Source organism: Peromyscus maniculatus, chromosome 21 (assembly GCF_049852395.1).
Source record: "Peromyscus maniculatus bairdii isolate BWxNUB_F1_BW_parent chromosome 21, HU_Pman_BW_mat_3.1, whole genome shotgun sequence".
NCBI lineage: Eukaryota > Metazoa > Chordata > Mammalia > Rodentia > Cricetidae > Peromyscus > Peromyscus maniculatus.
The window spans coordinates 57,563,990-57,574,572 of record NC_134872.1 but is presented as its reverse complement, the minus strand read 5'-3'; the positions used below and the strand labels follow the sequence as shown (position 1 = coordinate 57,574,572).

General features: G+C 44.6%; 1 protein-coding gene across 1 annotated transcript; it reads right to left on the bottom strand.

Moving 5' to 3' along the window:
* Window positions 1-7,388: 7,388 nt before the first annotated feature.
* Window positions 7,389-10,268, bottom strand: Il17a (interleukin 17A). The gene is made up of 3 exons (XM_006991707.2): window positions 10,242-10,268; window positions 9,029-9,240; window positions 7,389-7,626 (listed from the first exon to the last, which is right to left on the bottom strand). Exons 1-3 carry the CDS (start codon window positions 10,266-10,268, stop codon window positions 7,389-7,391), a joined length of 477 nt encoding a protein of 158 aa, XP_006991769.2.
* Between the last annotated feature and the right edge of the window lie 315 nt (window positions 10,269-10,583).

The window sequence follows — 10,583 nt, the reverse complement described above, 5'->3', positions numbered from 1 at the left end:
TTGATTGGCTTGATCTGTTTGGGAGGCATCCAGGCAGTGGGACCGGGTCCTGTGCTCATTGCATGAGTTGGCTGTTTGAAACCTGGGGCTTATGCAGGGTCTCTTGGCTCGGCCTGGGAGGAGGGGACTGGACCTGCCTGGACTGAGTCTACCAGGTTGATCTCAGTCCTTAGGGAGGCTTTGCCCTGGAGGAGGTGGGAACGGGAGGTGGGCTGGGGAGAAGGGAAGGGGGGCGGGAGGGGGGAGAACAAGGGAATCCGTGGCTTATATGTAGAACTGAATTGTATTGTAAAATTAAAAAAAAAAAAAAAAAAAAAAAAAAAAAAAAAAAAAAGAATGAACCAAACCAGGCATGCTATTGTTTGGGCACATGTTCCCTGAGGGCCCACATGGTAGGGGTTTGGTGTCAAGCCTTTAGTCATACTAGGAGGAGGTGGAGCCTTTAACAGATGAGATCTGGTGGAAGTAAGACTTGTGGGCGTGCCCTTGAAGGGGCTGGGACCTCAGTCTCTTCTGCTCTCATCTCTCATTCTGTTTCCTCCACCACAAGCTTTCATTACAAAGCAGGGCCACAGTAGTCTGGGGAAGGAAGGCTGTGAATAATAGGAACAGCAGGGAAAGAGTGGTAAGGACATTCAGGCAGAGGGGTCCCAAAGCACAGACAGTGAATTCAACAGCAGCCTGGTGGCTCCTTAAGAACCTCATTATGCTCAGAGCATTTAACTATGCAGCAAGTGGTATGAAATAAACCAGATGACGAGAGTACTTTGTTATCTTTGACTTTGTGTGTAGGTAGCATTGGCAGATGCATTGAGATCATCCAGAGAAATGGTAGTCAGGATCGACAGGACAAGACACAGGTAACAGAAGAAAGCTGTTGTGGGATGGTCTGTATGTCAAATTACTCTGATTGGTCAATAAATAAAACACTGATTGGCCAGTGGCTAGGCAGAAAGTATAGGTGGGACTAACAGAGAGGAGAAAAGACAAGAAGCATGTGAAGATGTCAGTAAGCCACGAGCCACGTGGCAAGGTATAGATTTATGGAAATGGATTAATTTAAGCTATAAGAACAGTTAGCAAGAAGCCTACCACAGCCATACAGCTTGTAAGCAATATAAATCTGTGTTTACTTGGTTGGGTCTGAGCGGCTGTGGGACTGGCGGGTGACAAAGATTTGTCCTGACTGTGGGCAAGGCAGGAAAACTCTAGCTACAGAAAGCCACACTTGGGAAGAGAAAATCTCAGTCGAGGAATTGTCTCTATCAGATTGACCTGTAGGCATATCTGTGTGGGTATTTTCTTTTTTGATTTTGTTTTGTTTTTGTTTTTTGAGACAGGATTTCTCTGTGTAGCCCTGGCCATCCTGGAACTTGCTCTGTAAACTAGCCCAGCCTATTTACTGTTTAGTGATTGATGGAGGGGTCAGCCCACTGTGGGTGATTCCATCCCTGGGGAAGTGGTCTTGGGAGGTATAAGAAAACTAGCTGAATCTGAACCAGGTAAGCAAGCCCGTAAACAGTGTTCCTTTGTGGTCTCTGCTTCCAGGTTCCTGCCTTGTGTTCCTGCCTTGGCTTCCTGTAGTGATGGACTATGACCTGGGAGCTACAAGATAAGATAATCCCTTTCCTCCCCAAGTTGGTTTTGGTCAGTGTTTTATCACAGCAACAGAGAAGCACATGAGGACACTGGGAATATCATAGTGATGAGAAGATATGGGCCCACAAAACAGTTAGAAAGTGAAAATCCTGAGCTTGATGCGTGAATGTTAGAAGTGTGAGAGAGGGAAAGAAGCAGGGAGAATTACCTAAGCCCCACAGATTTCCAGCTTGGATGGCAGCTTGGAAGGACAGCACTTGCTGGGGAAAATGAAGTTAGAGTACAGGTGGTGTGCATCGGGGAGTGAGAGCCGCACAACGTTCCTACTGTTCAGATGTGGTTTGTCTCTTTCATGGTTTGTCTGTGAAATGTCCTCCGTAGGATGGTGTATTTGGGCATTTGGTCCCTAGCTGTTTGGGGAGGCGGTGCAGCCTTTAGGAGATGGATGTAGGACACTGGTCTTTGGAATTCAGGCTTTGGGGTTATACTACATTCCACTTCAGGCCAAGTTCCCCACTCCCTGGTCTACCAGCCTCATGTTCCTGTTACCGTGAGTTCCACTACATCTCCCTCCTAGCCCTGGGCTAAAGCCCAATGTGTACACCTAAGTAAGTGTTTTCCTTCTTAAGGATTTCTTTTAGATAATGTCAGTGCCAAGAAAAGTAACTAATAAGGTGTCCAAACATTCATTGCTGAAAACCTGCTCCCTCTTCTGGCGGGTTTAAGGTGGTGAAACCTTTAAAAGGTTGGGCCTAGTGCAAGGTAATTGAGTCATGGGGGCATCATCCTTGGGAGAGATCGGTGCTGTATGATAATGGATCGAGTCCCAGGGGACTGCCCCGAAGGAATAGGTTGTGATAGAAGAGCCAGACACCTCCTCTCCACCCCACTTCCGCACAATATTACTTTGTGTGGATTCCATTTACCATGAAACCGTCACCAGAAGCCACACGGATGCAGGTGTCATGCTCTTCAACTCTAGAAATGTCAGCTAAATAAATCTTTTCTTAATAAACTATACAGCCTCAGGGATTTTGCTATAACAATACTAAGTGAACAGAGACAGAAGGGCCTCTTTCCTATCCCCCAAATCCTAGTAAAACTAATAGGAAATCATGTCTCAGGCACATGTATGTTCTCCTTTCGTGCTGCCCCTAAAACTTCCATTCAGTGAAACCCCCCAAGAATGAGCAGCGGGATTTTCGCAATGAATTTTAAAGAATGAAGGCAGCACCTGTCATTGCTAGCTGTGTGTGGGGAGCTTGAGACAATCTGGCTATGAGAAGAACCAAGCTCACGTTGATAGTGACAGGAGGAGCCGGAGGAGTTGCCCACTGGCTTTGGGATTAGAATGAAGTAGAGGCAGGCCATACAACTCTGGGTGGTACTGGGGCACACTGGAGAGTGAAGAGTGAACGCTCAGCAGGTAAAGGTGCATGCTTTTCTCTTCCAAACAAACAAACAAACAAACAAACAAAAGCAGGGAGCCTGTGGGAATGGCTGGAGAACTTCCGTAGGGCTCCCCTAACTGGGCATGATGATAGGTTGGGGCATGAAGGCTGGGAATGGCTGTAATTTAAAGCTTGAAACCGACCTGTAGGTAAATATGACTCAGTTTTTATTTTGCTTGTGTTGAACATCTCTTACACTTGAAGCTGGCTGTGCTCCATCACTTCCCTTCTGGGTGCTTGGGTGCCCTGGATGAGAGACAGAGGCCAGATCTGAGAACTGTAGCCCTGAGAGGGAAACCTGTTCCTTACTGATCTCCGGCAGGCCTTGGTCGTCAAAGGAAGGACTCCTATTCCGAAAACAGAGTCTCCTTGCAGAATTTCCTCTTTTAAGTCAAATATCAGGTTATAATTTTTGGGGAAGTTGTTAATTTTTTCCCCTTTGATCTTCAGTAATCATGTGCCATTCCCAGGACCACTGTTACTGTTGCTTAACATTTATTGTAGAATGCTCTGGTTTGTCCCATTGTCTAATAATAGACGAGCCTTGTCCTCCGTTGTCTTGAAGGCACGTGAAACTGAGAATGTGGAGTTGGGTAGTTCAAGGGCGTTGTTTCTCTGAGGCACAGTTTTGTGCTTACCCAAATAGAAGAGAGATGAAGTGGCTGAAGTTCAAAAGTCTTTCAGTGTGTTCGGGGATGAGTAACAGGACAGTCCCTCCCCCATATCAAAGTCTGCAGATGCTCAACTCCCCGCATAAAATAGTGGCCTTTACATGTAACCTGCCTGCATCCTTCCATATGCTGTGAGTCATCTTACAGCATCTCGCACAATGTGAGTGAGCCCCATGAAAACGAGGAAGACAGCACGTGCTCTGTACTGACACCGATCAGAGGCCTAACTACATGCTTGCTTTTCACTCTTGTTATTTTTTATTTTATGCATGAGGAGGCAAGAGACTTAGAAATATTGCTCATCGATCAGCAAGAAAGGAAAGCCAGGATTGAAATCCACCCTTGTGTGATTCCAAATTTCTATTATTCATTTACAGTTGGCATGGTAGAAAAATATATTACATGTAAAAAATGTTTTTAATACAAATAGAATTCTATTACTTTTCTCCTCCCTTTGATCCTCAAGAACCTCCCAGCTACCCTTCCTTGAAACACTTCCACACACCCCACTCTCAAGTTGATAGTCTCCTTTTCTTTATTATCGCTATATGCATATATATGTATGTGTACACACACACACACACACACACACACACACACACACACACAACCTGCTGAGTCCATTTTTGTTGTTGGTGTGCATACAGTTTCAGGGCTGACCACTCTGCATTAGATAACTAATGAGGAGCTCATCTCTAAGAGAGACTAATTCTCCTTTTCCCAGGAGTCAATGGTTGCCGAAAATTCTTTATCTAGGGTTATGACCCCATGAAATTTCCCCCATCCATGATAACATGTCCATTGCATTGTTCTGGTCTTGTTTATGCAGCCATTTCTAGGAGAGACTGTTTCACAGCAGACTTTCTGATATTCTGGCCTGTAACAATCTTTTTTTCCCTTTTATTCTTCTTTCATACATTACATCCTGTTTTAGTTAGGGTTTCTATGGCTGTGACAAAACACCATGACCCAAAAAAAATCAAGTTATGGAGGAAAGGGTTTATTTGGTTATCCAGATCATAACCCATCTTTGGAAGTCAGAACAGGAAGTCAAGCAGGGCTTGAACCTGGAGGCAGGAACTGATGCAGAGGCCATGGAGGGGAGCTGATTACTGACTTGCTTCCCCTGGCTTACTCAGCCTGCTTTCTTATAGAACCCAGGAATACCACCGACAATAGGCTGGTCCTTCCCCCATTGATCACTAATTGAAAAAATGCCTTACAGGTGGACCTCATGGAGGCATAGTCTCAACTGAGGCTCCTTCCTCTCTGATGACTCTAGCTTGTGTCAAGTTGACACACATGACCAGCCAGCATGCATCCTGACTGATGCTTCCCTTCCCTCCATTCTTCCCAGTCCTTTCCCCCCCTCCTCTCCCCTAGATCCACTTCTGCACTTCCCTTTAAAAAAAAAGGGGGGACCCCCCAGGGATATCAGCTGAAAATGGCATAACAATTACAATAAGACTAGGCACAAACCTTCATATCAAGGCTGGATGAGGTAACCTAGCAGGATGAAAGGGGTCCCAAGAGACCTCCCCCCATTTCTACTGTTAGGAGTCCCACAAGAACACCCAGCCAGATAATCATAACGTATATGCAGAGGACCTAGCTCAGACCCGTACAGGGTCTGTGAGTGTTGCTTCAGTCTCTGTGAGCCCCTGTGAACCCTGCTTAGTTGATTCTGTGGGCCGTGTTCTCCTGGTGTTCTTGACCCCTCTGGCTCCTGCAATCCTTCCTTCCTTTCTTCTGTGGGGTTCCCCTGGCTCCGTCTAGTATGTGCTGTGGGTCTCTGCATCTGCTCCCATCAGTTGCTGGATGCTGCCTCCTTGATAACAATTGGGCAGGCACCAATCTATGAAGATAGCAAAAATATTATTAGTAATCATTTTACTGAAAAAAAAATTTCCCCAGTCATGTTTGTTTCTGTCCTGGATTTCTGGGCTGTTCAGCTTCTGTTTCCTGGCCCTCCACACAGTGTCAGGCATGGGCTCCCTCTTGTGGCATGGGCCTCAATTTGGACCAGTCATTGGTTGGCTACTCCTTAAAGTTCTGTGCCACCATTGCCCCAGCACATCTTGGAGGCAGGACAGATTATAGGTTGAAAGTTTGTGGCCACTGCTGAAAGCCTTGCCTGGCTATAGAGGATGGCTTGTTCAGGCTCCATACTCCCCATTACTAGGAGTCTTCACTAGGGTCACCCTCAATTCCAGGGAGTTTCCACTGCACTAGGTTTCCACATTGCCCCTCCCTGCCCAAGTGCCCCCAAGTCCAGTCACCTTTCCCAGTACCGGGCTCTTACAACGTCTCCAACCCTCTTCCCTTATATTCCCTGAGCCATAGATGCAGGAGCTATGCTGCAGATGTGTCCACTGGGGCCGGGCTTCCCATAATCTGTTGATGATCTCTGCATTGTTCCCAGATAGAGTTTTTGGTGACAGTCTCCATTTGCTGGAAAGAGAGATGTCTTTGATGAGGAGCAGCAGCTACATGTATCCAGGGAAGGTGCCTTGCACATCCTAGCTACATTTTTGATCCTCAACTTCTTAAATCCAAGGTTGTGGAACCTATACACACGAGGGCTGATTATACTTTTTTCGGGAGGAAGATTTATTTATTTTTATATTTGTGAGCATGTGTGTGCATTCATGCATGCATGCATGCATGCACGGCTGTGTGTGTGTGCCTGTACAAGCAGGCAGAAGCCAGAAGAGGGTGTCAGATGGCCCCCTTATCACTCTCTGTCTTGTTCCTTCAGGGCAGGGTCCCTCCCTAAACCTGGGACTTATGTTTTCTCACTTATGTTGGAGGCAGCAAGGCCAGGGATTCTCCTGTTTCAATCCTCCTTGGAGCTGGCGTTACCTGTTTGTTACATGGGTTCTGGGACCTGAACTCAGGTCCTCATGATTACACAGAAGGGCTTTCAGCCACTGATCCATCAGTCCAGCCTCCTCCCCTCCCTGACCCACTTTTAATAAGAAAGAATAAGGAAATAAATTTTATTTCAAAAATTTATTATTATAGTGATATTGTTACAAGGTTTTAACAGACCAGGGAGTTAAATTGACCAATACTTTTGAAGCTTCAACAATTTAAAAACAAGTTAATAAACATAAAACTGGGTTTGGTTTTCACTCCATTCTAGGAGGGATTCTTCAGTACACAAATAGTAAAAACAAAACTTCAATTAATATTTTTCCTAGGTAGGACTTCCCTATGCAGATCCGATAATCATACTCTTTATCCTTTCTTTAAAGATTTAAGAAAAATAAATAGATCCATAAATAACTCATATAAATATAGGTTTTTACCTGTTAAATAATAAAACTTCTGAGCCTTAAATTTTGTCTTCTTCAGAAAGAAATGTCAAAAGGTAGCTAGTTCATAAAATAACTTATGCCCCAAAGTTATCTCAGGACATATTAAATACATAAATAATTCAAAGTCGGCCATTTAAAGCAGATAAGAAGCAAACTGGCATCCCACTTAAACCCTATCCTCAAGGAGGAGCAGAGTATTTTGACTCCACCTCTGAATCAGTATTACTTGCTGAGGACCAACCGCATGAACTGTTTGAAGAACACAAGTGAGTTTGCTGAGAAAGGTGGGCGTTTCTTAGGGGCTGCATTGCGGCTGCTCCTGACTGCGGTCAGCCTCAGGCCTGGGCTTAGGCCACGTGGCGGACAATGGAGGAGACGCAGGTGCAGCCCACGCCCACCAGCATCTTCTCCACCCGGAAGGTGAGGGGGCAGTTCTCAGGCTCCCTCCGCAGGACCAGGATCTCTTGCTGGATGAGAACAGAGTTCATGTGGTGGTCCAGCTTCCCCTCAGCATTGACACAGCGCTGGTGGCGGCATTGTGCCTCCCAGATCACGGGAGGGTATCTATCAGGGTCCTCGTTGCGGCTGTAGGGGAGACAGAAGCCAGGAGGAAAGTGAATTCTGGGTCAGCGGAAGGAAAAGCAGGAACGGGGGGCGGGGGCGGGGGAGGGAGGAAGAGCATAGGATGACGAAGAAGAGCACTGCAAAATCGCTGCCTTTACTTTGAAGAACTTTGGGTTGTTTGAAAATCTGGGCTCTCTCTCCTCCACCCCTTCTTCCCCCTTCCTCATCTCCTTCCTCTTTTCCAGTGATAAGGCTCAAACCCAGCGTCTCCCACAAGACAGATACCCTTTCTGTCACTGAACTGGACTCCCAGCTGTACAAACTTGGATCTTAAAGTTCATGAAGTATTTTAGAAGAATGTCTTGAAAGATAAACAAAATAAGTTAAAGACCACCGTGAGGACTCGCAACATAAAAGGTACATTTTAGGGTACATTTGACTTATGGAAAGAGATTAAAGGAAGAATCATCAAGGACTCAGGCAGCGTGACTCGGTGAAACTGGCCTTGGAAAGAGGGAATGTGCCAGAATTCTTTTCGAGACCACTTCATGAGATGGAGCCCAAAGGTTACGTGAAAAGCTGGCAACAAAGACCAAAGGCCCCTTATATAAACTTTCCCCGTCACCTTATACGATCTGAATAAGTAGTTCACTTAGACTTTTGAATTAATTGATTGATTGAACTGTCCTTAGCATTGGGAAAAGGGGAAAAGAAGAAATCCTACAGATGAGTGAATCTAAAGGTTTCTTGCCACTGAAACTTATTCATATAAACTCAAATGATCAAAGTACTTTTGTACTGATGCCTTTATGGGGTCCAAGCACTATATGCCAAAGACCTGTCCAGTATAAAGAAGAAGAAATACTCAGCATGATACTTCCTCTACCAGGATGCAAGTTTTGACTTTCCATGTCTTCTTCAGGACAGGCACAGAAATACCTAATTAATTTTTAATTACTTTCAGCAAACCTCACTTGTAGCTTTGGTAGAGGAAACGTATGCTCTATGATAAATGTTCTGATTTCCAAAAAGTCAGCTATTGAATTGAGCACTCATAAATGCTAGAATCATGGTTATTAATCTGTGGTGATAGAGAAAAATGCAGGCATTTAATGCTCTGGGGTAAGTGTCCAGATTTCCAAAAATTCAAAAATAGACTAGTTCTCACAGGTACTAGAATCATAGTTATTAATTTAGGTTGATTTTTGGCATCAGTGACAACTCTAACACGTTAGGGTGAAAGTGTCCCCTGCTTGAGCCAAGAAGTCTGTAGAAGGAAACTTGGAGAATCATTGCTGAGCACAGTGGTCCTTCTAGGTCCCTGATGATTCTGAGAGGGAAAATAAGAAATCATGCTCAGGGCATGTGTGATGGATCAGAGAGTAGAAAAACACAGATTTTTTTGTTTGGAGTCCTTACGTACTGGAGAGTCCAGGGCGAAGTGGATCGGTTGAGGTAGTCGGAGGGCCTTCTGGAACTCACTTTTGGGCTAAGAGAGTTAAGGACTTTCAGGTTGACCTTCACATTCTGGAGTAAGTTCTTGCCGTCAGTGTTTGGACATTCTGAACTTTGTGGGATAGGTATCCCTGCCTTCACTCCAGCCTCCAGGCTCAGCAGCAGCAACAGCAGCAGAGACTGAAAGGGGAAACAGAATGATGGGGGAGTGGATTAGAGTATGGGTTTTGCTGACAAATTCATTATGATGGAGTATATAGCGAACTATAGGAAGTATACTATGTTCTGGAAACATCTTTACTGCAATTTAAAACATTTTAAATTAAAAAATTCTTAAGATGAACAAAATCATCCTCAAGGCATTTTATTTTTAATCTGTTTTCTACATCCTTCTTGTGACTAAGGACAGGCATGCCGTGTTTTAGACGGCAGTGGTTTTAGAAAAAGTGTTGAGTCATCTCATCAGCCTGCTGGCTCAGGATGAGTCAACAGGACAAAAAATGACCTTGATTTTTTAGGAGGACATGTCCTTCTGCACCAGTGTTTGCATAAACATGCACCTTGAAGGAGAAGATTGTAGAAATCCTATGTGACGTCAGCATTCATGTTAGAATTAGAAACAGTCTTTGCTCACTGGCTGCCTTGCAGATAAAAACTGATCTTCTTATGTCTTCTTAGGTATATTTTCTGATTGTTCTAAACTTTGCATGCATTGATTCTGTCATGAGAATACAATTTCAGGACATATTTTTTGAAGTGAAGTATTTAAAAAATATAAAGCTTTATTCGGAAGCATGTATCTAATTAGAATCAAATTGTTTGAATGTACTAAGACTGGTATAAAACAATGGAAACAGTAGTTGCTTCCAAAGCTTTCAAATCTGCAAGAACAAAACTTTTGACAGACACTCTTTCTCACTGCACAGCATCATGTGACAGTTCTTATGTGGGTTAGTACCATCACAACTGTCTTTCAGTTTTAAACTCATCTTACTGACTGATGCTTATCAGTTCTTGAAAATGCTCTACAATGATTTAGGCATCTACCAAAGGTTTCATTTCTAGTTCTACGTACACAGATTCATGGACCTCCACAATGAGAGTCCAGCGTTTTACAGCATGTGCAGCAACATGACCTGGTTTCAGTCAACAAGAGCCTTGTACATTAGTGCAGCACTCACCACAGACGAAGTTCTCCAGGGACTCATGGTCGTTGGTTCTGATCAGCTGGTGCTGGATGAGCTTGTGCCTGGTGTGAGGTGGATGAAGCGTAGCGCGCCCTTCTCTCTTTTTATAGGTTTTTGCACCTTCTGTGGTCACTTACGTTGAGAGTGGGTTGGGGGTAAAAGATTCCATCCTCAAACGAGGTCAGACAGACACCCTCTTATGACGAGCAGGGCATCATTTGTCTCAAAGGTAGATTGGAAAGGGCAGAAGGTCACAGTACGAGGAAGCGTCACTTGCTGGGAGCTGAGTAGAGATGCTTTGCTATGGTTCAGCATCCTGTGGGTATGGACATATCT

Bases quoted from the DNA above. Each gene is read 5' to 3' on its own strand.
- Il17a (XM_006991707.2), bottom strand. From the start codon at position 10,268: ATGAGTCCCTGGAGAACTTCGTCTGTG. The intron at 9,241-10,241 runs GTGAGTGCTGCA...TTCCCCTTTCAG, and splicing joins CCTGGAGAACTTCGTCTGTG to TCTCTGCTGCTGTTGCTGCT. The intron at 7,627-9,028 runs GTACGTAAGGAC...TCTCCCCTACAG, and splicing joins ACTTCGCCCTGGACTCTCCA to CCGCAACGAGGACCCTGATA.